The sequence below is a fragment of the Scleropages formosus genome, chromosome 17 (assembly GCF_900964775.1).
Source record: "Scleropages formosus chromosome 17, fSclFor1.1, whole genome shotgun sequence".
Taxonomy (NCBI): Eukaryota; Metazoa; Chordata; class Actinopteri; order Osteoglossiformes; family Osteoglossidae; genus Scleropages; species Scleropages formosus.
The window spans coordinates 23,426,215-23,451,964 of record NC_041822.1 but is presented as its reverse complement, the minus strand read 5'-3'; the positions used below and the strand labels follow the sequence as shown (position 1 = coordinate 23,451,964).

At 45.6% G+C, this 25,750-nt stretch overlaps 3 protein-coding genes across 8 annotated transcripts; 1 reads left to right on the top strand and 2 right to left on the bottom strand.

Moving 5' to 3' along the window:
• The first annotated feature begins 411 nt into the window (after positions 1-411).
• On the top strand, positions 412-2,494 carry LOC108921897 (small nuclear ribonucleoprotein Sm D3-like). Of its 6 annotated transcripts, XM_018731629.2 has the most exons (5): positions 836-1,037; positions 1,132-1,189; positions 1,307-1,446; positions 1,649-1,841; positions 2,419-2,494. In XM_018731629.2, the coding sequence occupies exons 3-5, from the start codon at positions 1,321-1,323 to the stop codon at positions 2,481-2,483; spliced, it is 384 nt and encodes a 127-aa protein (XP_018587145.1). In that variant the 5' UTR covers positions 836-1,037; positions 1,132-1,189; positions 1,307-1,320; the 3' UTR covers positions 2,484-2,494. The 6 variants fall into 6 exon arrangements, with proteins under 6 accessions (XP_018587144.1, XP_018587143.1, XP_018587142.1 ...); XM_018731628.2 differs by lacking the exons at positions 836-1,037; positions 1,132-1,189 and adding an exon at positions 412-509 and having other exon boundaries at positions 1,310-1,446; XM_018731627.2 differs by lacking the exons at positions 836-1,037; positions 1,132-1,189 and adding an exon at positions 412-509.
• A 531-nt stretch (positions 2,495-3,025) lies between these two features.
• LOC108921859 (P2X purinoceptor 4-like) lies at positions 3,026-9,476 on the bottom strand (the record flags this gene model as incomplete). The annotated part of the gene is made up of 13 exons (XM_018731574.1): positions 3,026-3,058; positions 3,182-3,286; positions 3,384-3,449; positions 3,572-3,662; positions 3,873-4,009; positions 4,143-4,284; positions 4,440-4,520; positions 5,163-5,259; positions 6,269-6,341; positions 6,954-7,025; positions 7,148-7,295; positions 8,520-8,611; positions 9,462-9,476. Coding segments are annotated over 13 exons (1,152 nt in total), but the record flags the coding sequence as incomplete, so codon positions are not given.
• A 3,339-nt stretch (positions 9,477-12,815) lies between these two features.
• Positions 12,816-25,380, bottom strand: p2rx7 (purinergic receptor P2X, ligand-gated ion channel, 7). Its single transcript, XM_029259709.1, has 13 exons — positions 24,925-25,380; positions 23,100-23,247; positions 21,646-21,717; positions 21,484-21,556; positions 21,163-21,259; positions 18,880-18,960; positions 18,301-18,442; positions 18,026-18,162; positions 17,447-17,537; positions 14,916-14,981; positions 14,688-14,792; positions 14,422-14,529; positions 12,816-13,599 (listed from the first exon to the last, which is right to left on the bottom strand). The coding sequence occupies exons 1-13, from the start codon at positions 25,041-25,043 to the stop codon at positions 13,111-13,113; spliced, it is 1,728 nt and encodes a 575-aa protein (XP_029115542.1). The 5' UTR covers positions 25,044-25,380; the 3' UTR covers positions 12,816-13,110.
• Between the last annotated feature and the right edge of the window lie 370 nt (positions 25,381-25,750).

The window sequence follows — 25,750 nt, the reverse complement described above, 5'->3', positions numbered from 1 at the left end:
CGGTGTGGAGAAAAGTTGTGCTTGTAAATTAATCTCCAAGCCAACAGCGCCTGTTTGCGAAAGGCTGACAATTTAACAGGTAACTTCTCTATCTATGTTATAATTGCACATCAGAAGGAAGGAGAAACCGCCGAGTCGGTCAAAAACAAACTTCGGAATGAAATTCCAGATGGAGGCATCATGTCTCAGAAATTGCCTCATCCAGTTAATTTTAAGAGTCATGTTCAAACTAGCAAAGTCCAAGAGATCAAGCCCACCATTCTTATATGAGTTGACAACCACAGACAGGGGGGGGAAGGGGGGAAAAAAAAAAAAAAAAAAAAAATGTGGGACTAGAACCTCTTCCGGTTTCTCACAGATCACACTGGGAAACGTACTTCCGCTGAAGTGCATTATGGGTAGCGTGGCTATGTATTGAGGATGGTATCGAAGTGTATTGTGGGCACCGGAACCATCAAAAGCGCTCCATTTACAGTTGGCACGGTGGTATCCGGTTGTCGGAGCATCAGGTAATTGAATTATAATTTTTTTTTTTTTTTTTTTTTTTTTTTTTTTTTTTTGTGTTACGGTTAGAAGGTAAGAGTACCCCCCCTAATTTTTATTCGTTTTTATTGAGCCTTTAAGTTAAAGTTTAACGGGAACGCGTTTGCTCTGATAGGTTGACTGAGAGTTTTCCTTAATTAATATTAATATTCTTGTTGTTACGGAAACGCGCGTGCAGCCGCCGGTTGGCTGGTTCGTTTCAATGCAGTATTTATGAGTTTATTCGCATTGGAACCCCGTCCAGACCTTCGTGTGTTTTTTTTTTTTTTTTCTTTTGTTTTTAATTAGTTGACTTAGTTGACTAGTTAAGGAAATTCCTACCAGCTCTGTTTGTGTTTGAGTTCTTTCGGTATCGTGACATCACGGATGTATTTTTGAATAACTCTCATCGATTTGCAATCTAGATTTAGTTTTTACTGTTCGAAGGTGACCCAATGATTCAATGGGATGCTGTATTATTCTTATTACTTTCCTGCAACGTGACTTAGTCTCTGGTTTGTACAACAATGGTGTCTTACTGTGTTAGTGCATAGACAGTAAATACCTCTTTTGAGGGTATTATTACTCTGCTGCAGGTGTGGTGGTTAGAATTGGTACCTTGCTGCAATCAGAAGACTGAGGTTCAGCAAGAGTCATTGTTTTGAAGGTGATGCTCTAACCAGTGCGCCACCTGCTGCCCTATGTCAAGAGCGCTTTTGAGCGAGACCGGCTTTTTTCTCTTTTAAACGCCTCTCTGTGTCCTCGGCTTCCGTTTCCGCTCCAGTAGCAGCTGCGGAGATGTCCATCGGCGTGCCCATCAAAGTTCTGCACGAAGCCGAAGGCCACATCGTCACGTGCGAGACCAACACGGGAGAGGTGTACCGGGGCAAGCTGATTGAAGCCGAGGACAATATGAACTGCCAGGTGCGCGAGTGTCTTATTGACTTCGGTTGATTGAGCTCCTCCCGCTATTTATAAATGTTGGTCCTTGTCATTTTGACTTGGAAATGTGTAGCAGCCTGAATTTTTGCATGTGATCTGAATTCAGAAGAAGAGTACAGGCAGAAGTTTGAGTTGTAATATTTAGACGTTGGCTCGGAAACGGGATCTGCTTTCTGTGCTGTAGATGTCCAACATCACCGTGACGTACAGGGATGGGCGCGTGGCCCAGCTGGAGCAAGTCTACATCCGCGGCAGCAAGATACGCTTCCTGATCTTGCCGGACATGCTGAAGAACGCACCCATGCTGAAGAGCGTGAAGAACAAGAACCAGGGTGCTGGAGCAGGAAGGGGCAAAGCTGCTATTCTCAAGGCCCAAGGTATGTCCTTTATGAGGTGTGTCTCTGCGTGGTGCCCTTGGGAGAGGGTTACTGGAGACCCTGGTACACTGTGGGATCTACCAGGTCATTCAAGTATAGCTGGAACAGGCGTGTTGGATTTAGTTCATGTCACAGTGCATGCCTCCAATATGATGATGATGATGACTATATGCTGTATTAGTCCCTGCAGGAAAATTTCTTGAAAGAAACCCCATAGTTCAGAGAGATGATGGATGCTTGTGGGTCACTTTAGCAATCCTTTTTCCACTTCATCCCAGGGAAGTGTTGCATATACTGACTTTTCATTGATTCAGGGTACATGTACTGTAGATTGTTAGGATAATTGGGTTTTTCTTGCCCAGATCAGGTAGGAATTGAGATTTAAAGCCTATGAAAAGTATTATGAGACCAGACAGCTCTTCTAGTGTTTTCCAGACATTTACACTCAAGTCAGTTTTCTGGAAGGTTCTCAGACTGGATACTAATGACTTCCCTATAGGAGTCTAGGCTGTGTTGCGTGGTAGTATTTGTAATGTATGCAGTGATGTGTTCATTCTAAGTGTTCCCTCTTTCACAGTGGCCGCCAGAGGCCGTGGACGTGGAGGGATAGGAAGAGGAAATATCTTCCAGAAACGGCGATAATCCCCCCCCCCCTTTTTTTTAATTTTTTTTTTATATTGTATAGATTGATTGTTGTCTCTGAAAGTTACTCTGTGCTAATGCCCATTGAGTTTTTTCACATAAGGGCGTTTGTATATATTTTTTTGTGATTCCTAAAATAAACTGCTTTTATTATTCCTCTGTTTTTTTCATTTTTATGTTGCTACATATTTTTAGTTTCTATTTATAACCTGAATGTTCCAAGTTTAAACCCCACTCCCAATTCTTGGTGAAATATCCTTGTAGAAAGTACATGTTCCAAAGTGGTTACACTGTAGCTGTACACCTACAATTTTTGCTCACTACTGAAAGCTCTTTATTTCCCTACATGTTGAACACAGGACACAACTGTAGAATAACAGTAAAGTTTAAACATGTGAATTACTCTTCAGTTCCTGAGACAGCTAGAGTAGCATTACTGTATCTTGATCCAAATTTCTGGCATGATGTCCAGTAAGGAGCGATGAAGACTCGGGACAAAGTGTCCATCCTTTGTGTCCAGCAGGATCTGCAGCAGCTACGCTCTACTGGGTGCCGTATGTTTTTCTCTCTGTGAGCTTTTGGAGAGCAGGGGGAGAGTGAAGGATAAATTACTTTATAACTCAAGATTTTTGTGAGCGAACATGAGACACAATTACGGGAATCCACGGAAGGAGGAAATGCACGAGGCAGAGGCCCACCTCACTTGTGTCGTCCATCTCATCCAAGTACGTGGATTTCTGCTGACTGTAGAAATGTCTTTTGCTCGTGAATGTTAACAAGACCCAGTCGGACACGGCGTTCACCTGAGGAGAGCGATTGACCAAGGTTCAGAATAATGGCCTGTTATTAGAGTTGTCACTCTGGTCCTGGGACCAAGCTGGAACAGGTGGTCTCACTCACCAGGCTGAGGAAGGAGAGAGCAGCACCTACATTCACCACTGTGGGCACCAAGTTGAATTTACCAGCCTGCAGCAGAGAGACGAGAACATCTCGAGTCGAAGGGCCGTTTGACATATGAGTAAAGAAAACGCGTTATACGCACAATCTTTTTAACATTTAGGTCTGCAGTTTTTAAAATGTTAACTCACTTTCCCAAAAACAATGACATCGAAGCGAATGCCGTATGCTTTGACCAGAGTTCTTGTCTCCACACCGTCTACGCTGAAGTATTTTGCAAACCTTTTAAAAATAAAAGAAATGAACGTACAATTTGCACTCACCAGAAATCGATTTTAGGAGAAATACTCAGAGATCACAGAGAAAAATGTTTCTAGAGGTTTCTGAATGACTACAGAAAACCCGAAGGTGTGATGAAGCGTTCGATTCGCCGTTCGGTTACCGTTCAGATTTCCATCGAGACCCAGACTCTGCGAGTCGCTGCAGTCGTACCTGAAGTTGAACCCTGGAGCTGCGCTGTTTTCCGGGTTCTTGTTGTCTAGCCGACTGAAGGAGTACTTGGGAATGCACTTCTTGTGTGACAGGTCCAGGTCACAGTCCCAGTTGATGAGGATCCCTATGACCCCACCCTGGTAAACACAGATAACGGTGTGCATCCGTGCAGCTCACAGGAGGTCACATGAGGTCACAGGAGCCCAAAGAGCAAAAGCACTTACCTACAGAAATATAACAGACGTGTGTTAAACCAAGATCTGAACTCACACGAATCGCCAAGTCCTGGAAGTCCTCGTCGGCCTCCGAGACAATGTCTTTGAGTTGGAAGATGGGGCAGTGAGGGTCCGTGATGCGGTGGAACGTGCAGCTTTTTAGGTATGAGGAAGTGACGTCGGGCAAAATGTTTCTTCTGGAAAAGGGAGGAAAGGGAAAGGAAGTGTCACTTCTATTATACAAAACTCCTCACAAGGGAAATTTCACTGATGCTCTGAATAAGAGACATTGTCATAACCGCGACGCAACATTCATTCAATAAATAAGTGTAAATGGCCATGAAAGACTTACTTGCTGAAATGGAATTTGGGAAAACGGATGTTGTTTTTGATGAGCACTGTGAACGTTTCTGCATCTGTCAACATTGCAGGTCTACAAGAACATAAATACATTTTGAAAAACTAAAACAGAGCAGCTTCAGCCTATAATCAAAAGCATCAGGGTTTTATTTTAATACTACTGTCAGCTCTGAGCTACACTGAAAAAAAAACGAATTATCAGCGAAAATTAAGATACTTTGTCTCGCCAAGCTCCTATTTAGAACCGAATGTTGAGGGATCATCCCAAAAAACACACGCAACTGTTGCAGTCTTGTTATTGACCACCAGCGCTCAAGCTCACCAGACATGAGCTGTAAACACTGTGGAAGTGAGTTGAATTAAGGCGGCCCCACACTCCTACTCTATGTGGGGCTCTTTACCACCATCCACTAGCTGGGTGCAGTAATGCAGGTCATATTCGATCTGCTACGGGCAGAAATTTTCTGAAAATAGACGATAAATTCCAGCGAAAAGTTTATAAACTGGAAACTAGAATCGAAAATTCATAGCAACTGTAGTACGAAGTGGCTGTGAATTTTCTTAGCTGACACTGTAAAAGCCATCATAGAGTTCAGGAGACACGGCTGTTGAAAGTGTCCTTAATTAGATGTTCCGGTCTATTCTTAAGGTTTGCGTCTTTATTTCCCTTTCAGTTTATATCTGGGTTTCACGGACTGTGTGGTGCTCTACTCACTCAGGTAAGTCTGTGTCCTTCTCCAGCGGACACCAGGCGAACACTTCACACGTCTTTACGGCATCTGAGTAGTCCACGCACTTCCCTGTCTGGATGCCTTGAGGAAAAATTATTTTTCATCACTTTTCATCTGCAGTCTGAGTTACGCAGACTGACCGACTGCATATCCAGTGTCAGACAGGGGTCAGACAGCCAGGCACCTGATCCCTCCGATATACAGAGTGTACGCTGAGGCTATATGCCTTTTCATTTCACATTTACATTTACCTATTTATCAGACACTTTTCTCCAAAGCGACTTCCAACGAATTCTATGTAGTGTTATCAGCCCACACACCTTATTCACCGTGGTGACTTACACTGCTAGATACACTACTTACACTGGGTCACTCATCCATACATCAGTGGAACACACACACACTGTGGGAGAACCTGAACAGCATGTCTTTTGAGTGTGGGAGGAAACCAGAGCACCCGGAGGAAACCCATGCAGACACGGGGAGAACATGCAAACTCCACACAGAGCGAGCAGGGATCGAACCCACGTCCTCTCGCACCACCCAGGCGCTGTGCCACCGTGCTGCCATTTTCAATACACCTTTCATCTCCAAAATAAAGTGTGTATAAACATTACTAATGTTCCCCTGGTTAATTCATGACCATCTAATGTTGGGTCTCTATACATGTATCAGCTTCTTCTCTATAACATGTTCCAAACCACTATTACAAAAAGGTGAACACAAAAAAATGGTTGAAACAGCTTCCAAATGTGTCAGATTTGTAAATTATAATCTTTTGCTAAAAAAATGTTAACAATATTATCAAAATATGGTAACAGTGAAAGGAACTGGGATTTAGAAATTATTTATCTGATGGTTTTCTCCAAAGTCCCTTACAGCATTTTGTATGTTAAAGACTTACACTGATTTGCTCATTTATACAGCTGGGTAATTTTTACTGTTTCATTCAGGGTAAGTACCTTGATCAAGGGTATTACAGGAGGAGAGGTGTTCAAGTCCAGGTTTACGGAATGCAGTGCGGTGTCTGTAACTACTGTGCCACCTGCTGACAGCGAAGTGCATGTGCCTAAGCCGATATGACTCGTACCGTTGCCACGCGCATCGCTGAAGCCTTCCTTACAGTCGCTGTCTGACGTACAGGTGGTGGAGGGGTTAGGGAGCTGAACAGGGGACAGCATGGACGACATCATCATCATCATCATCTAATATGTTCACAAAAGCAAATTCCTCCTGTAGATCTTTACTTATTTCTCTCTAAATGACAAGCTAAATAAATTAAAACAAATAGAACTGTGCTATTACTACGGTATAATGCTATGTGAAGGTACTCAAGCTTTCAGTTCAGGAAACTTAGTGCAATATTTTCTCCAAATTTATTTATGGACTTTTTGGTGATGTGTAAATCAAATCGTTATAAAAATTCTTTTGCACCAGCTACAGTTAAGTCATTGAATGGAGAATTCCAAAACTGAGATTTTAGATTGGTATACAGTAGGTCTTAATATATCTTGATTGTTGCTTTATTTCTTATTCATTGTATGCTATGGTGTGTATTGTTTTATATGAGTCCAATGTTGCGCACTGGCCGTGTCATGGTCGTCCAAGACAAATTTCCTAGAAATGGGACAATAAAGTCTATTCTATTCTATTCTATTCTATTCTATCCTTTTTTTTTCTAGAAGGGGGCTGTGGGCCAGAAAATGTTCGGAACCTCCGGTGCGAAGCGCGTCGGCCCTGTGCGTGACGGAAAGGGACGTTCACTGCGCTCTTACCTCAGGACAGCGAGTCTGCATCTGGTTCGGGGTCACGATCATGTTTGTCAGCACGAAGAAAGAGTTCTCCTCCTGACGCAGCACGAGGAAACACACAACTTATCGCAAATACATATATAGATCACGTGTCTATATAGGGCTGATGCATTAGAGCGGAGTGTTAAACTGCCATGTATACATTGGGCTTCCTTTACCTGAGGGGGGATGATGTAATCAGCCGTGTCCCACACCCGCAGCCCCAGGTCCGAGCTGTTGGTCTTGGCGAAGCCCTTCACTTTAGTGGTGACTGAGCTTATGACCGAGTCGGTGTCCTGGTACGCCTTCTGAACCACACACACGTACCTGGCAAGTGAGATCGGGGGGAGGGCACCCATGGCATCGTCAGCACACCGCAAACTTGTGAAAATAAAAACTAATTCTGAACAGCCGAGTAGAACCCTTCAAGAGGTAACATACAAAAATGCTTCAAGTAGCGAAGATTTCGCTCATCAATCCATACACACGCGACATCTGAAACCACTTGTCCCATGGGGGGTTGCGGGGAGCCAGAGCCTAACCCGGCAACACAGGGTGTAAGGCAGGAGGAGGAGGGGACACACCCAGGATGGGACGCCAGTCCATTGCAAGGCACCCCAAGCAAGACTGGAACCCCAGACCCACCAGAGAGCAGGACCCGGTCCCACCCACCATGCCACCGCACCCACCTCATCAATTGGTACTGAAGTCCAATAGACCACCCCTTATCTTTACTCATTTAGCTGATGCAGCTTATAAGTATGTACTAATTTATGCAGCTGAGTCATTTTAGTGAAACAATTTCGGATAAGTACCTTGCTCAAGGGTACCACAGCTGGAGGAGGGATTTGACCCTACAACTGCTGCAGGGCAGAAGCTCTAACTGCAATACCACCAGCTGAGTTTTTTTTTTTACAGTTTTTTAGGTAAAGTCATTTCTGTAACATCTGGAGTATGTAAGGAATTATTTCAATCGGACACAGACTCGTATGTAGGAGGGTATGTTGAGAAGAATCTACAATGTTGTTTTAACTTTATTATAAGCATTATTGCGGATACTTTTTCACTTTCCCTTGTACGTATCATATGTATCGGGAATATGACTGAAACTGCTTTCATTGTAAGTCCATATACTAAAGGGAGTTTGGCCCAATGTTATTCAGCATATTATCAGAAACAGTGGAAGTGTCATACAAAATAGTAACGAAATATTAAGTAATGAAATATACAGTACACAGAATTATCTGTGAATTAAAAGACGAACTTATACGTTACGCTACACAATTAACAATGCAGTGTTCAGGACAATTTCCTTGCAGGAAATATTTAGGACTTGGGTTCGATTAACACCTCCCGCCGTATTACCCTCAATCAAGGTACTTACCCTGAAGTGATACAGTAAAAATGACCCTGCTGCATAAATGGGTAAATCATTGTAAGGAACTGAGTGTACAAACCTGACATTGTAAGGTGCCGTGGAGGAAGGTGTCAAATAAAGAACGAAATAAAGAACGGTAAATGACGAGAGCAGTAATGAAGATGAGGGCGTACCCGATGACATATCCAATGATGATAGCCTGGATGAGCCTGTTGGTCACACCCACGGTCTTGTTGCGGACGATCAGGGTCCTCGACGTTTCGTACTCCGTGCAGCACAGGAGGACGGAGCAGCTGCACTTGCTCTCCTTGGCCATGTCTCCGCTGCTGCTCGGGTCCCTGCTGCGGTGCCACCTATAAGGGCTCTCAAATGCCACGGGGAGTTATCGTTCCCTCCGGTAATCAAATTCACTGTATATCAGACCCTGCCTGGAACCCACCGCACACACATTTTGTGTACTCCCCCTCCTCCGGTTGGTCACACTTTGTATTTTTCATGTCGGCAAACACGGCGTAGCAGCATTTGGCAGGTGAATGTTTTATCTTTATACAGGCAGTCCCCTGGTTACAAGCAAGTAAGTAGGGCGGCTCGCTGGCACAGCCAGTAGTTCTGCTGTCTCACAGCACCTGGGAGGTGTGAGAGGACGGGGGTTCAACCCCCTCTCAGTCTGTGTGGAGTTTGAATGTTCTCTCCGGGTGCTCTGGTTTCCTCCCACACTCCAAAGACATGCTGTTCAGGTTCACCCATAGTGTGTGAGTGACACAGAGAGTGTGTGTGTTCCACTGATATATGGATGAGTGACCCATTGTAAGTAGTGTATCTAGCAGTGGAAGTCACTGCAATGAAAGGTGTGTGGGCTATAACACTATAGAGGTCACTGGTGGAAGTTGCTTTGGCGAAAAGTATCTACTACATGTAAATGTAATAGGGAGTGTGTACAGAATTGTAAGTTACCATGGTGAATAAGGTGTGTGGGCTGATAACACTACATAGAGGTCATTGGAAGTTGCTTTGGTGAAAAAGCATATGCTAAATTAATGTAAGTCGGTGCAGTTCATGTCTAATGTCAGTTAATCAAATGTTTGTTGTAGTGTATCTTTCTATGCATAGAAAACATTAAAGAAACACTTTGATACACACTAAAACATCTTCAATATAACATCCATCCATCGTCCCCGAGCGGGGTTGCAGCGAGCCAGAACCTACCCAGCGGCGCAGGGCTGAAGGGGGGAGGGGACACGACTCCAATCCGTCACAAAGCACCCCAGGCAGGGCTCGAACCCCAGACCTACCGCACAGCGGGCACCAGCTGACGCTTTATCCGAGGCAGCTTTTCACGTTACACTTGTACACTAATATACGGGGGACGGCTGCTAAAATAGTAGTCAGAAGTGCTGCCTTTGAACCCCAAGGCTGCAGATGTGAGTCCCACCAATACTTGCTCTTAATTGCTCCAGTAAAATTACCCAGCTGTATAAATGGGTAAATAACTGTAAATAGCTCAACACTGTAAGTCACACTGGAGAAAAGCATCAGCTAAATTAATAAATGCAGTGAGTACAAGTAAATGATTTACGCAGCAGGGTGTTCTTTACTGTATGAATTCAGGGTAAGTACCTTGATCAATGACATACAGTAGGACTGGGAACTCAAACAAGATCTTTGATTGCAAGGTGATGCCCCCAACCATGTTGCTACTTGCAGACAACTTCTGATACATTCTCATAATCACAGATGCAATAAAATACACTTATTAGTTATTTTAAAAACCTTTGTATGTATATTATATTTAAGGCATAACTGTCATATCAGGAGTTGGGGTCACAGATTTCTTGTGAAAAATGTAGGGGAGGGAGGGACGGGACACAAGTTGTACACCTATGAGTTACACATTGTGTGCTTAAATTCTAATTATCAAGCCTTTTTGTTCATTGATTCTGATTATTACTCTTGTACGTTGAAGAAAAAAAAAAAACAGAATTGTCTGTTAAAATCCATATACCACTCATCATCAATAATTACATTTCCAGCGCAGAATCCCAGGGGCCCCGAGTCTATCCCGGAGGGCATCGTAGCGGCTGTTAAATTACAAAAAATAAACTTTTTGTAAAATTTTTCAATGCTTACAGCAAAAAGCACAAATTCAGAGCCAATACAGACTGAAAAGATGGCGAGCGGCACGGATCGCAGAATATACCATCAGTGATACAAAACAAATCTAGGTCCTCAAGTTAAGCAAAGCTACAAAATAAAGCAGAAATAATTATTTAGCCACATATTCATCAACGAGCTCCTGCACGTGTCCACGTTCGCATATAATCGCGAGGCAACGTTTCCTCGCCCTGCAAAAGTCAAACCGAAACTTCTCCGAGTCCCGTGCTGCAATGCCTACATACAGGTAAATTAGGCCTCATAATCATATTTCATGGCTTCTCACTGTTCAGTCAGGGTCTTGAAAAAAAAGGAGCCAGAGCAGCGGTCAGACACAGAATACAGGCGCCCTTCACTGGTCCATTTTCAGATTTGCACAGGTCCTCACTGTGGTAACTGGGGCAGCAGGATTTGTGCTTGAGGAACAGGGCTCCTGTCCCAGGGACTCTCACTGCAAAGGTGTTTTACATGTATCATTCAATGAATATATTCAATACAAGTAATTTTTAATAATCATATTCAATGAAGCAGGGTGCAGGGGGGCACGGTGGGTTTGGCCTGCGCCTGCCGTGTGGTGGGTCTTGGGTTCGGGCCTCTCTCGGGGTGCCTTGTGGGTGGATTGGCGTCCCGTCCAGGGTGTATCCCCTCCCCCTTTGGCCTTGTGCCCTATGCTGCCGGGTTAGGCTCTGGCTCGCCACGACCCCGCTTGGGACAAGCCGTAATAGGCATTGCATTGCACGCACACACACACACACACACACACACACACACACACACACACACACACACACACACACACACACACCATCTGAACCGCTTGTCCCATGCCGGGTCATGGGGAGCCGGAGCCTAACCCTAACCCGGCAGCACAGGGCGTAAGGCTGGAGGGGACACACCCAAGACGGGATGCCAGTCCGTCGCAAGGCACCCCAAGCAGGGCTCAAACCCCAGAACCACCGCAGAGCAGGACCCGGTCAAACCCACTGTGCCACTGCACCCCTGTGCCCCTCCCTGCATTGCATTGCATATTCAATAAAATAACTTGAATCTGCCCAATTTGAGACCAGCTGGTTTCCAGTGAACTTAATCACCGTATTACAAATGTTATTAATATTCTGCAGATGCAGTAGCTTTTAGTGACTTGGTTTTAATCCATATTGATAGTCACAACATTCACACAAACAAGCAGAATGTGATGAAACAACAGCGGTGCTTCAGAGAAGACGTGAGGTCAGAGGTCAGACTGAACGGTGAATTGTGTTTAAAACCTTGATCGACACCCGATTAAACACATTCTTAATGCTCGCACTTAATTGATGGTCTGAATAACCCCTTGCAGTAATAACTACTGCATATAGTACTTTTAAAGGGAGTTTCTCACGAAAGAAAAAAGATACACATTATGGGTTACATCTGTAGAGCCAAGAACATTGCAATAAATGTCAGCATTCAAAAAATTAAAATAAAGAGTATAATACATTTAAAAATATAAAATGCAGAAACAGAAAATAAGAGTAATATATATAATGAAAGGGAACCACACAAATGCATTATTTTGGAACATGTGGGTCTTCAGCCTGGATTTAAAGGTGACTTTAAATGGCACTTGACGGTATTACACCGATTATGGTTTTTAAAGTAAAACCTTTTACTGGACCCTAAACACAGTCCGTAAAGCACACCCCCACAATAGCACCTCGGAACAAAATCATGGGGGAAACAGAGAGCTCACGACTCCCTCACAGATCTAACCCCCAAGGAGTTGATTGAATGACGGTATACTTAAATTCCAGACATTTGCACCCGTTTTAGCACTTTGGTTGGACCATGAGGTACTGTACCGGTCAATAAGTAACCGCAGCACACACACAGCCGTACGCAACGACTTTCTAAGGCGTGACCGCACCCATTGCACTTCACGCAGCTCAGCTTACACGTTTCTTTTGCAATGAAAGATCTAGAAAGGTGCCGGTGTGTCCACAAGACCAAAGACAAAGATCGATCAGTCAAAGGAATTCTGACTAATACCATATGGATGTGAAAGTCGGACACTGAAGAAGCAGGACAGGAAAAACATGTCGATAGTGAGGAAAACAAACGGATGGATGTCGGATCGAATGAAACCAGAAACGAGACCGCGCCCGTCAAACTTTGGACATGTCACGTGAAGGCTGGATTCTCCCAAAGAGACAGTGATGAGAGGAGAAGTAGGAGGAAAAAGAAGAGGCAAGCGGATGGATGGACTCAATCACGAGGACAACGGACCCACCCCTTTCGACACTTTGGACACAAACGGGGGACAGAAATAATATGAAAAATAATATAAAATGCTTTTAATGGAGTAGCAAAAATTCATACATTCCTATTAGCCACAAAATTAGGTCTATTCTTAACACGCTAAACATACAGTAGATGACATGGCTTAGTGCAGTACAATTAGTAAAAAAATAAACAGCAAAGGGAAAAAAAAGTACCTGATAAGATGTTAACAGTGCAACAACATACTTTATATTGCATTTTTTCCTCCTTCGTGCTCCTGAATGCACATTAAAAGGGACATTTTTGACATCGAGTCTCTGTCCTCAAGCAGCCCGTCCAACACCCTTGGGCTCCTCAGCACCCCGAGTGAGCTCCGGGGATGAGCGCCACCTTGCTGGCGGGCCGCAGGCCACGGTAGCGCCCGTCTGGACTAGGGTATTCCTCCCTGATCCTCCACACGCAGCAGCTGGGCACGACGGGGCAGGCACCTTCTCGCTCGGCCCCGAACCGCCAGTCGATGTAGACGTCGTAGGCGCAGTGCCGCAGCAGGCGGGGCGCCGCTTCGGTCGACAGGTCCAGGAGGGGGTCCCGGTACAGCAGCACCGATTCCAACAGCGGCCGGCCGAGCGCGAGGCGCTCGAACGCCGGCGAGGTGGAGATGCAGCGACCGCGGCTCTGTCGGCAGCACAGCTGCTCCTGGGGGGCGTCGGAGGGGCGGCACCGGGCGCACTGGCACCAGGCCGGCTGCTCCGACCGGGGCGGTTCCTGGAGCGCTATATCGGCCCTTTGCTTCGGAGGGGCGTGTAGGGCGGTCGCTAGCGCCCATAGGCTGCCTGCTCTGTCCTGATGAAGCAGAGCACATCCGAAACACACACACACAGGGAAACATTTACTGTTTTAAGTCAGGCTATGTAGCTCGATCAAGGGACTAGAACCTGGTTCCTTTGAACGCAAGTGATGGCTCTAACCACTACGCCACATGCTGCCCCACACTTACATTAATAACAGGAGCAATCTCCCATATGAGGTGAGCAATGATCACAGGCTGGACCTCAGTCTTTCCAAATGATCAAAATAGAATCACCTTCACTGACTGGCTGCGATTTCCCATCTGACAGCACGGTATTCATAACGGTTCATCCCTGCACCCCACCAAGAGCGCTGCGCTCCACCACCTCTGGTGAATTGGTGCTCCCACTCACAAGCGGTCAGTTTAGCCCTGATGTGGGGGAATGACCTCCCAGTGTCCCTCAGAGCTGCTGAATCCCTCTTAACAGTCAAGAAGGGGCTCGCACCCATCTCTTTTAGAGCCACTTCTCTCCTGATCTCCTGACAACTACATAAATGAGTCCAACACCATCTGCTACGATTATCTACGTATTTGCTATTTGAACGTCAGTTCTATATGAGCTATTGGAGGGATGTGAACCAGCAACATGGTGGTGTCAGACACGCATAATGTGCGTCGATAATCCAGCGTCTGTATGTAAAGCTCTGTTGCCGACACACATTTCTTAAGTCTGAGCTGTATCCCTTTGGGGAAGAAGGTCCGCTAAATGCATAAATGTAAATATAGTTGAGTCTTTCCACCATCAAAAGTCCTCAAGCTCACTTTACGCAAACGGCACATTTAAAACGGCGGTTTTCAATTCTGACACTGCCTACCTTTCTCGGACGAACGGACTCAGGCTTGACTTCCTGCAACCGCTTCTTTCGGGAGACTTTCGCCAGCCTGAGAGCGTCCTCGTCCACAAAGGAGACACAAAGCAGGCTCTGGGCAGAGAAGAATGGGCCGAGTGTTCAGCGGCAGCCGGGCTCATTTGCATTCAAAAATCCAGCAACGCTTGGAGGCGTTCATGCAAATGGCAGCGGCGGCGGTGGGAAAAGGGCTCAGAGTGCCGATCCCAGAACAAGCTGGGTTTTCTTCTCACCCGCTTATGGTCGTCTAAGGTCTCAAACTTCCTCTCCGAGTAGTTCCGCTGGGCTTCCTTAGCGTAGCAGCTCGTGCCGATGAGCCAGTCGATGAACAGCGTGGTCTGCGAGTCACGTGAAGGCGATTGTGTGGTTCATGCCAGCACTCGCTGCTGCGGTCACATTTCACAAAGAAACGCCTCCTTGACGAAGGCCGCAAACTTGGTGGCAAAGCAAACGTGACTTACCAGGGCGTAGTAGGACAGGGTTGAGCCGATGTAAATGATCAGCTGAATGATGCTGAACCGCCCTGCCTTCAGAGACAAACAGTCAGAGGCGTCACTCTTAGGGGAAACTTCACATTCATCGCTTGCATTCATTCCTTGACTTGGAAATTAATCCGTTCCCGCAATGGTAGGGGTATCGAAATTCCGAATACCTAAAGTCTATTTACCATAATTTTAAATGGGGAGGAAATAATAATGTGTTCCCAGCCGATCCTAAAACCCTAAACCAATTTTCCCAAAATATCACCAGAATACCATAAAACACCTATATAACTGTTACTCCATGATTTCAACCGACCAATGACAATAACCGCTTGTCCCGGGCGGGTGGGTCATACCCTGGACGGGACGCCAGTCCATTGCAGGGCCACAACCACGTACCCAGGCACAAAGCCGGGTGAAGGTACTGGAATAATTACAGGGCAAGCACGTTGCTCAAGGGCACAACAGCCGGAGACCGAACCGGTAACCGTCGGCGCCAAAGGCAGCCGCTCCAACCACGACGCCACCGGCCGCCTCCATGATTTCAAGAAAATTGAAAGAGTGATTCCCGCTTTTCCTTCTAATGAACCAGTTCTCCACGGCACTAGCAATAAACCAAGTAGAGATCCACTGAGCAGGTCACGTTTATTGCGAACAACTTTCTAAAACTGCACGCTGCTGCTAAAATGCACATACATACCCAAAAAAACCATCAGCTGAACTTTCCCTGCTAATTGCTCTACTGTCTCCGCAATCATTCAATTAAATAACACACCCAATACGGTCAACAGTCACTCTTATGGAATTTCATACACTTCCCATAATGCTTCACTCCCATAAAGCGACATTCATATTCTTGACACAACAACAGATGAAAAGATCTGGATGCTGATGATGTGCCAACTACAGCACGTTGCAGATGCTCCTCGACTTACGATGGCTCAGCTTATGATTTTTCGATGGTGAGCTGGCGATAGACATTCAGCAGAAACCGTACTTTGAATTTTGAATTTTTCCTGGGCAACCGATACGCGGTGCAATACTCTCTCGTGATGCTGGGCAGCGGCAGCGATCCGCATCTCCCAGTCTGTCACACGGTTACCAGTGTCTACAACCTATAATCTACAGTGTTCTGCGTTGCCAGCCCCCCCCCCCCCGGTATCTACATTGTGTTTTGTGCATCATCCATCATGTCTATGAAACACCCATCTATGTCTCCTGCTACTGGCAAGAAGAGGAGGAAGAAGGCAATTACTCTAGAGGAAAAACTCTAACTAGTATGTTTATATCTGTTGTTTTATGTGGCACCGTGGTGGAGGAACGTTGTTTCGTTTTACTGTACACTGGACCAGATGCATATGGTTGAAATGACAATAAAGCCACTTTGACGAAGGCGGAAAGCCCTTAACGGCCATCGCACGCGGACCGGGACTTTCGGAATCGACGATCTCGACCATTTTAAAGGATCACGAGCGATGATGTTCGGTAGGTTAGGCGAATTAAACGCATTTTGGACTTACGATGAGTTTCGCGGAATGTAACCCCATCGTAAGTCGGGGACCATCTGTACCGCACTTCCACAACAGGCGACGAGTGACGCGATCAACGCTGCACACATTTACATGAGGAATCAGCTACTGAACAGGAATTTATGGAGGAGACTTTTTTTTTTTTCAGTCATTTTAAATTGGTTTTAATTTTAAGCTCATTTGAAACATTAAAACCAGACAGTTTTTCTTTATTAAACTTATATCCAAGATTTTTACTGAACCGAACCGTCATTCGAGGGATGTTTGCATTATGTAGCTTATCAATTGTCAATGACTGATAAAAGTGACTTTAGAGGCATGAACAAAAGCAGTTATGAACAGACTTTTGGTCATGATCGTTGTCATATGCTGAAGACAACAGCGAACCTGAATCTGAACCTGAGTTTTTACTGGAAATAAACTTTGATGACACTGATACGAAAAACCATTCTTTCAAACTTGTCACTCATTTACATTTATTCATTAGCTGAGGCTTTTCTCCAAAGCGATGTACAACATCATGGTATTTACACTTATTAACCGTTTATACAGCTGGGTAATTTTACTGGAGCGATTTAGGGTAAGTACGCTGCTCAGGGGTACTACAGGCAGAGGTGGGGATCGAACCTGCGACCTTTGGGTCCAAAGGCAACAGCTTTACATGCTACACTACCAGCTCTCACACTTACAAATTTCTATACTTTTCTTTTCCAGTTACCTAAGATTTTCTGTCAATCATAAAGAAAGCATATGACATTTGTGACTCCATTCAAAGAGATATTATACATGTATTTATTTATCAGACACTTTTTTCTCCAAAGCCACTTCCAATGAACTCTATGTAGTGTTATCAGCCCACATACCTTATTCACCATGGTGACTTACACTGCTAGATACACTCCCTACAATGGGTCACTCATCCATGCATCAGTGGAACACAGACACACACACACACACACACACACATATTGTTATACCAACCTTTCCGAAGACCATAACGTCAAACCTGATGCCGTACGCTTTGTACAGCGTCCGCGTTTCCACTCCGTTCTCAGTGTAATACTTTGCAAACCTGTGGAAAGATGTGACAGCTGTGACAAGTTGGAACACGGCAGCCCTGCAATAGGTACGTAGGACGCCCGGACGTGGACGTGGACTCAGTGGGCCGAGGTGGGCATCCTCCCAAGCCGCAGGGACAAATAACCTGCAGCTGGGGCTTCACCCGACGATTAGGGAGTCAGGCGGAATAACAAGAACAAGCTGAGCAGGTCTCTGGGGAGGGAGTTACTCGCCTTTCAGGAACTGCAGAACAGATTTGAGCTCCACTGAAGTGCAGTGCAGCATTTACTTTAATTTATGACATGTTTCTTATTATGTTTTATATGTTTTTTTTTTTTTATAACATTTTAGTCATTTATACAGCAGGGCAATTTTTACCGTCTCAACTGAACCTGGGTCCCTTGGGTGCAAGATGGTAGCTCTAACCACTGCGCCACCTGCTGCCCCCAGGAAGTAATAACAGAGGGTTTGTAAAAGGAGCCTGGTCCTTTATCCTCGAACCTGAAGTTGAGTCCAGGGTACAGGGTGCGGTTGGTTTCTTTCTCGTCCAGTCGGCGGAAGGAGTACGAGGGTCGGCACTTGTGGAAGAGCCGATCAAGGTCACAGTCCCAGTTTATCTGGATCCCCATCACACCTCCCTGTGGCCAGAAGGACAAAAAAAGCAAGTGGCTGGGGGTCACTATCAATGTCCCAACACCAGACCGGGACCAGCGCTCAGATTTTTGGCGCCCCTGGGCAAACGGCGGTTAAGTAGTGGTTAGAGCATGGAGCCGGACCTCCACTGCCATCTCGGTGAAGTTCTCCTTGGCCTCCTGCACGATGTCACCCAGGCGGAAGATGGGGCACAGGGGGTCCGAGCGCCGGTTGAAGGTGCAGCTCTTCAAGTAGGACTCCTTCATGTCTGGCAGGATGTTCCTCCTGTGCAAAAGCCCATGTCCGTCAGGGTGACGGTCAGTCTCGATTTGGAGAGGATTAGGGGTACGTGTCCGGGTGGCTGGGGATACAGGTTAGGGTTAGGGTTGGTTGAGGTTAATGGGGTATGGTTAAGGATTAGGGTTAACAGGTAAGGTTAGGAGTTAGGGTTTGTTAAGGGTTAGGGGTTAAAAGTTTTGCTCTTGTTTCACTTCTTTTTTGGCAAAGTGTTCAGTATTAAAGCCGCAATAACGCTATCAAGTGAGGCCAGAACCCAAAACATTAAGGAAATGGGTTCTTGACTCAAACATTAAATACAACTAATGGAACAAACGTAACCGAGGAACCAGATGTAACTGCAGTGGGCTGAAAGTAACCTGGGAAGAGCCCAGCAAGGATCCTGCGGGACTCCCGGACCAGCTGGGAAGCGGTTCGGCTCTTACTTGATGTAGCTGAAGGCCGGGAAGCGAATGTTGTTCTTGATGAGCACCGTGAAGTTCTCTGCTGCCATGAGGAGAGCTGGCCTACAAGAGACCGTCACGTAACTGAGAGAAACGCCGAGACGCCATTTGTAACCCCACCCCCCGGATTAATGATCCTTGCATGGAACGTATCCCTCTTACGGCTGCATCGTGGTTTTACTCTGTGATTTTGAGACTCGACTTCACGTAGTTGTGCGAGCAGGAGCTCAAGAGATGATCGCGAACCTGCCGTTGTACCCTTGAGAAAAATCCTGTCTGCCCTTAAATATTTACCTATATACAGGCAGTCCCCGGATTTCAAACGAGTTCCGTTCCAAAGTCGGTCTTTAAATTGGATTTGTACAGGTACGGTTCGTGTCTAATGTCAGTTAGTGAAATGTTTGTCTTAGTATATAATACATAGTATATCGTGTACCTTTCTATGCATAAAAAACATTAAGGACTTCCCAATACACTAAAACATCTTTAACGTAACAATACAGCAAATAACAATAATAGTAATAAAATTTACTACAGTATTTATAATAGAGAGCAATAGAGCCTTTTACATGCCCCATTATTCTCGCTTTGTCCTTTAAAATTGTCACGATCGTCGAGCGACTGTAACCGAAACGCTTTCCCAATGTTCGTTGGCGTTTCGCCTTTTCCCGATCGCTTTATTATTTCCACTTTAGTTTCAATCGTGATCATTTTCCTTTCCTGTGATGCATCACATTTACACTTTAGTGCCATGGTAACAAGGGTAAAAACAACAAAAATAAAGCCAAATACAGTAACACACGAGACTGTTAACGGCAACGTGGTCCGACTGAAAAGAAGGAAGTCTTTGTTCTACCTCGGGCTCATGAGCCGACGAACCGCTGTAGAGGCGCGATGTTTCGATGTGCGCCGCAAAGTAGCGCCTGTGTGTCATTACGAATCATTGTCTGTAACTCAAATTTTTTATATAATAGGCTTTATGGGGGGCTGTTCGTAACTTCGGGTTGTATGCAAGTCAGACGTTTGTAACTCGGGGACTGCCTGTAAGTAATTCAGAGCAAATATTGAGTATACTAAAGTATAATTTAATGCTAAAAGTAACCTTAATAGTAACGTTTACTAAAGTATACTTTAAAATACTCTGTACTTACTACAAAGTGTAGTATCAACAAGTCTATTAAAACGCAATGTATGCTACTTCTCATTCACGTCTGCTAAGCAGCAAAAACATAAAAGGGTCATGTTTTATATTGAAGGAAAAAAGAAGTAATTCAAATGAGAAATTACTTATAGTTTCACTTCTGCATATGACTGAAATCCAACCAAGCAGAAAACAGCTGTTCTGGTTACGAAAAGAAGTGGCGACTATTAAGGTCGGGCTCTTACTGGGTCGCAACATTGCATCGCTGTGGCATAAAGAAGAACCGGAGAACGATGGCACTGATCAGGGGTAATCACTGATTACTCAATAATTATTAAATACTGTGCTGCTTCGAAGTATGTGAACCCCTTGTGTCCCTTAGTTTTACCACGAAATGGTTATATAATGACAATCAGTGTTTCTCGTGACTAGTGACCGATTCCTTATGTTGCTTTAGAGGAAATCGTGTGTGTAGTAGAAACACACAAGTAGTGCAGGTGTAAAAAGAAGTGAAGCCCAAGTCGCACTGGTTACACCAGGTGGGTCAGGGGTGTAAATCACAGTCATTTATTCCTCTTATAACATTTAGGTTTTATAAGATTATTATTTTATACAAGAATAATGACCATCCCTTCGGGGTTCACGTGCTTTCCAGCAGCACTGTATGTACAAGGAGGGAGTCGTGGCCTTTCGTGAGCATCTTCACGTGCCCACGATGCTCCATCAGGTGGAATAAATCACGGTTCTGCTGTTTTGACACGCGGTATTGCGGTACGAATGGCGTGTGTACACCATGAATGAGGCCCAATAAATTCTTCCTCAGTTTCACTTACAGTGGAATTAAAAGATTATTCATGTTTCAGTATGGAGTATGACAGAAACAATAATAATAATTATTTATTTACTGAACTCCTTTGTTGACGGTGACTTATGACGACAGATTATCAACTTTACAGTCATTTACCCATTTACGCAGCTGGGCCGTTTATACCGTATTAATTCTGGGGAGTACGTCGATCGAGGTACTGCAGCGGGACTGCTATTCCGACTGGGAACCTTCATACTGCAAGGCAACACCTTAACCACAACGCCCCCTGCCGTCTACTTCGTCTGTCTCTACGAACCTGGGGGGCTTTCGCTTGTTCTCCACGGGGCACCAGGTGAACACCTCGCAGGTCTTCTTCGTCACGTCCGACTTGACGCAGGCGCCCGTCTGGACCCCTTCGAGACACACGGAAAACGTGAGAGGAGCGTTCGTCTGGACCAGAGTGACCAAGGCGGTCAAGAGCTGCCCTACAAAGTTCGCTTTTCGCTTTTATGCTCGACTCTCGCAGATGTTCAGCAGGAACGCGGACCCCACAGACCCCACCGGTCCCACCGGACATCTAGGAGCAGCTTTGACCCGGTCGATGGACCGACACAGGCAGCGTCCCCGGCGCCAGTACCGTGGCTGGACTGGTCCCACTCGCCCTTATTGCAGTCGGCGTCTGACTGGCACAGCCTGCCGTTCGGAACGCCCTGCAAGTCACAGGCACCTCAGAGGAAGTTAAATTATTTACCAGTTGAAACAGTTATAAATAATTTAAAGAAGCGAAAGAGCCGCTCACCTCCGGGCACTTCCCCTGCTTCTGTTTTTTGGTGACGATGACGTTGGTAATCACGAAAAAGGAGTTTTTCCCCTTCAAAACAAATGGGTTCAAATCAGAATCACAATACAGGTAATTTTTTTATGAATAAATAAATAAATAAATAAAATACACGTGTCTTTTTACTTCATAGCACAGATTTTATCAAAATATCAGTTTAATCTGTAACCGACTGTAATTTCCTGTTCATATTCACTGGTTCAATGCGTCTGAAAATATCTTTGAAAAGCACCGACGTGCATTCAACACTCACATAAATATAATTCAAATATGCATTTTGATGTCAAATATGTAGTATGTGTCATGAAAAACTTATTTTATTAGCAGAACAGAACCGGCTCACAACAACAAAGAAACGTGGTCAGTGTATCCAGAGCGCAAATACTGTATTCGTACAATATTCATGTTGCACCATCTGAGAAGGTGAAAAATATTCCAAAACTTGTTATGTTGAAAATAGGATTATGTCGTCATGGCAATATTAATTTTTCTAGCATATGAAAGTTGGGACACTTGAGCCAATCACATACTGGTAGAGGAAGCTTAACATGTTGAGTGATAAAATGTATAAGAACATTAAACTTAAGAAATATTTAATACTTCTATTATTCAGAATTTAAAATATTAAATCAGAATATCTTATTTAATTTCTTCATTAAAAACCACACGTAGGCTGTTATTTAAGTAAAACAAAGGAGACAAAAACTTTTTAGACCTTTCGAATGGCTGAAAGAACAACATTCCAGGATATTGTACCGAAGAGTCAGGAGTGGCTGCATATTTGAACCACAAGAGAAGATTCCGGAAACATAATCCAGGAAGTCTCTATAGAGGAGCAGTTGTCTTATGTACGTTACCCCACTGATTCTACCACTAGTTAGAAACAGGTTAGGATGGGTTCTATCATCTCTCTCTCACACACACACACACACACACACACACACACACACACACACACACTGGCAGAAGCCACTTGTCCTGCGCGGGGTCACGCCAAGCCAGCGTCCAACCCAGCAACACAGGGCGCAAAGCTGGAGGGGGAGGGGATGCATCCAGGATGGGATGCCAGTCTGTCACAAGGCACCCCAAGTGGGACCACACCCCCAGTTCTGTCATCACTATGTGCAAATGGGTTGGGACGGGTTCAATCGCTAGTTAGAAACGGGTTGGCATGGGTTCCATTAGTTACCAATGGGTTGAGGTGGGTTCCATCACCACTACGTACAAAAGGGGTGGAATGGGTTCGGTCACTAGTCAGAAACGGGTTGGGGTGCGTTCTATCACCATCAGGTGCGACAGCCACTGTGGCAAATCAAAAGCAAAGATCTCGAACATCCGAAGACCCCTGAATCCTTTTTCCAGACATCACCTGTCACAGGTTCTTCACAGTAAGGGTGCGAATGCGGTGAGCTCACCTGGAAGGTCCCGCTGTGGTCCACCATGTCCCAGAGCATCTCGCCCACCTCCGGCACCTGAGTCAGGGCAACTCCTTTGACCTTCGTGGTAACCGAGCTGACCACCAGGTCGTGCTCCTGGTACTCCTTGTTCCAGAACAGCATGATGCTGAGAAGATGGAGAAGAAGTTGACTGACAATGATGATGACACTAGTTAGTTAGCTATTTCATTCTTCTTTACCTCCCAGCTGGCCTGTCCTCCTGTCACGACCTATCAGTCAAACTGGACAACTCACTCATTTCACCTACCTCCTTCGCTAAGAGCCTGGGAGTAACGATTGATGCGAGTCTGTCATTCTCTCAACATATCGAAGCCACAACCCGGTCCTGCAGATACATCCTGCATAATATTTGTAGGATCCGTCCCTACCTCACTACTGGCTCTGCCCAACTACTTTTCCAGGACATGGTGACTTCCCGTCTGGACGACTGCAACTCTCTCCTGTGTGGCCTTCCCGCCACTGCCATCAAACCTCTTCAGCTTCTACAGAATGCTGCAGCACAAGTTGTGTTTGATTTGCCAAAGCGTTCCCATGTATCTCCTCTACTCGTCTCTCTGCACTGGCTTCCTATACCTGCCCGAATCAAATTCAAGACCCTGGTTATTGTCTACAAATGCATCAATAGGACTGCTCCCAGCTATTTACAAGACTTAATCAACTGGTACACCCCAGCCAGGCCCCTTCGCTCATCTACTTCTGCTCGCTCGGTGGTCCCGCGCACAAAAGGCAAAGTTCGGAGGTTCTCGGTTCTGGATCCGTTGTGGTGGAACGACCTTCCCCTGTCACTCGGAACTGCGGAAACTCTGTCTGTTTTCAAGAAGGGTCTGAAAACCCACCTTTTCCAGATCCACTTTGCCCAAGATCTCTTCAGATCGTCTATGGTGTAACCGTTCACGCATAGTAACTCCAGAAGCATCCCCAGATACAACCTTTATTCAGCCATTACTCTGGTATTGTACTGCTCATTTGTGTATCTTATATTTAATTTAAAAAAAAATTGGTGTGGGTATCAGGATTTGTGTATCCTATGTCTTATGCACCTACTCTATCGCTGAACCTCGGTGTAGCAAGTGGTCGGGAACAAACTAGGTTTGCTTGAGACTTTCATGTCTGCAGCCATGTCTCCTTCTCTCAACGTAATGCATAAATTGTACTTTTACTGAGATGTAGGTCGCTTTGGACGAAGCGTCTGCTAGACGAATGAATAAATGTAACGTAAATGTGTCTCCAAAGAAAATTATAAGCTGTTTACACTGACTTACCCATTTATACAGCAGGGTAATTTTCACTATCAATTTAGGTGAAACACCTTGATCAGGCACTACTGTAGCAGGAGATGGGATTCGAACCTGTATCTTTTGAGTTCAAAGCAGAAACTCCAAACACCGGGCCACCTGCAGTCCCTCTACTAACACTAAGAGACACTGAGACCCTGACACTAACACTGACACACAGTGAGATATATTGAAAACACTGAAACACACTGACACTGACACTGAATACTGAGACGCACCGACAGTGTTATTAAAGCGCACGAAGGGAAGGAGCGGCGCTGCGGTCCGAACGTGTCAGAAGTTAAATACCACAACTGAGGAATTCCGACACGTTAATAATAATAATAAAAAGTGGTGTAACACCGTCTCTGTCCCTCTCACTCACACACACACACATATCATATGATATATATACTGTGTAGAGCGGCCACTCCAAGAAGAAGATGCGGAGCCGGCCGCGCTCGAACCCCGCGCTCTCCGGACCGTCGTCGCGCGCGCGACTCACTCACCCGATGAAGAGGAAGATGAGCGCGTTCAGGGCCCATTTGAGGGAGCCGAGGCGCGCGCTCCTGATGCGCACGAGCTTGGCCGTCTCGTACTGGCACAGCCCCAGGGGGTCGCAGCCCATGGCGGGCACACGGATGGGGACACTGCTGACGGGCACAGGCGGCGCGCACGGCGGGTAAGGAAGGTGGGGCGATCCGCAGGCGGAGCTCCTCGGACCCTGCCCCTCGGGTCACGTGACGCACCAGCGGGGGCGACAAATAACAAGCCGAGTGTGCGTCCCGTGGCCGTAGGTATTGCTCTCGTCATATTCCGTTATAGTTTCATATAACAAGTGTCCCCGTTTGCGCCTCACGCGCCGAAAGCTACATTCTGTCGGACGGAGAAATCACGACCCGCCAAAGTGAGCCAAGGAGCGATTCAGCCTCAGGCCGCCAGGTGGCGCTGTCGCCCCCCCGTTCCGCAGTCCAAGAGACGCACTTAGGCCTCGAGCCCCTCCTTACGGCGCACTGCGAACCTCGGTGTCCGGGTACAAGAGGAAGGTGCAGTGCAGCAATTTGACTGATACTTATTTTTTATGATTGAGGAATTTGCCAGTGAAATGTTTCGAAATAGTTCACGTGAAACGCACCGAACTCTTTCAAGTGGACTCATTTGGCTACATGGAAATGCATGGAGTGACCAGGCTGCCCAGGCATGACATGTCATTTCCATAAAGCTGCTAAAAAAATGGGGGCATCTCCTTAAGAATCTGCCAATATGCCATAAGCTTGATGGAAAATTGCACTGTGCTTTTCCTGTATGCAGCTAAACAAACGAAATCATTTGCAT

Coding starts and splice junctions, on each gene's coding strand:
- LOC108921897 (XM_018731628.2), top strand. CDS start 1,321: ATGTCCATCGGCGTGCCCATCAAAGTTCTGCACGAAGCCGAAGGCCAC. Junction 1,447..1,648: donor AGGACAATATGAACTGCCAG/GTGCGCGAGTGT, acceptor TCTGTGCTGTAG/ATGTCCAACATCACCGTGAC. Junction 1,842..2,418: donor TGCTATTCTCAAGGCCCAAG/GTATGTCCTTTA, acceptor CCTCTTTCACAG/TGGCCGCCAGAGGCCGTGGA.
- p2rx7 (XM_029259709.1), bottom strand. CDS start 25,043: ATGGGCTGCGACCCCCTGGGGCTGTGCCAGTACGAGACGGCCAAGCTC. Junction 21,718..23,099: donor ACCACAGCGGGACCTTCCAG/GTGAGCTCACCG, acceptor TTTGTTTTGAAG/GGGAAAAACTCCTTTTTCGT. Junction 13,600..14,421: donor AGTCCGTTCGTCCGAGAAAG/GTAGGCAGTGTC, acceptor CTGCTTCATCAG/GACAGAGCAGGCAGCCTATG.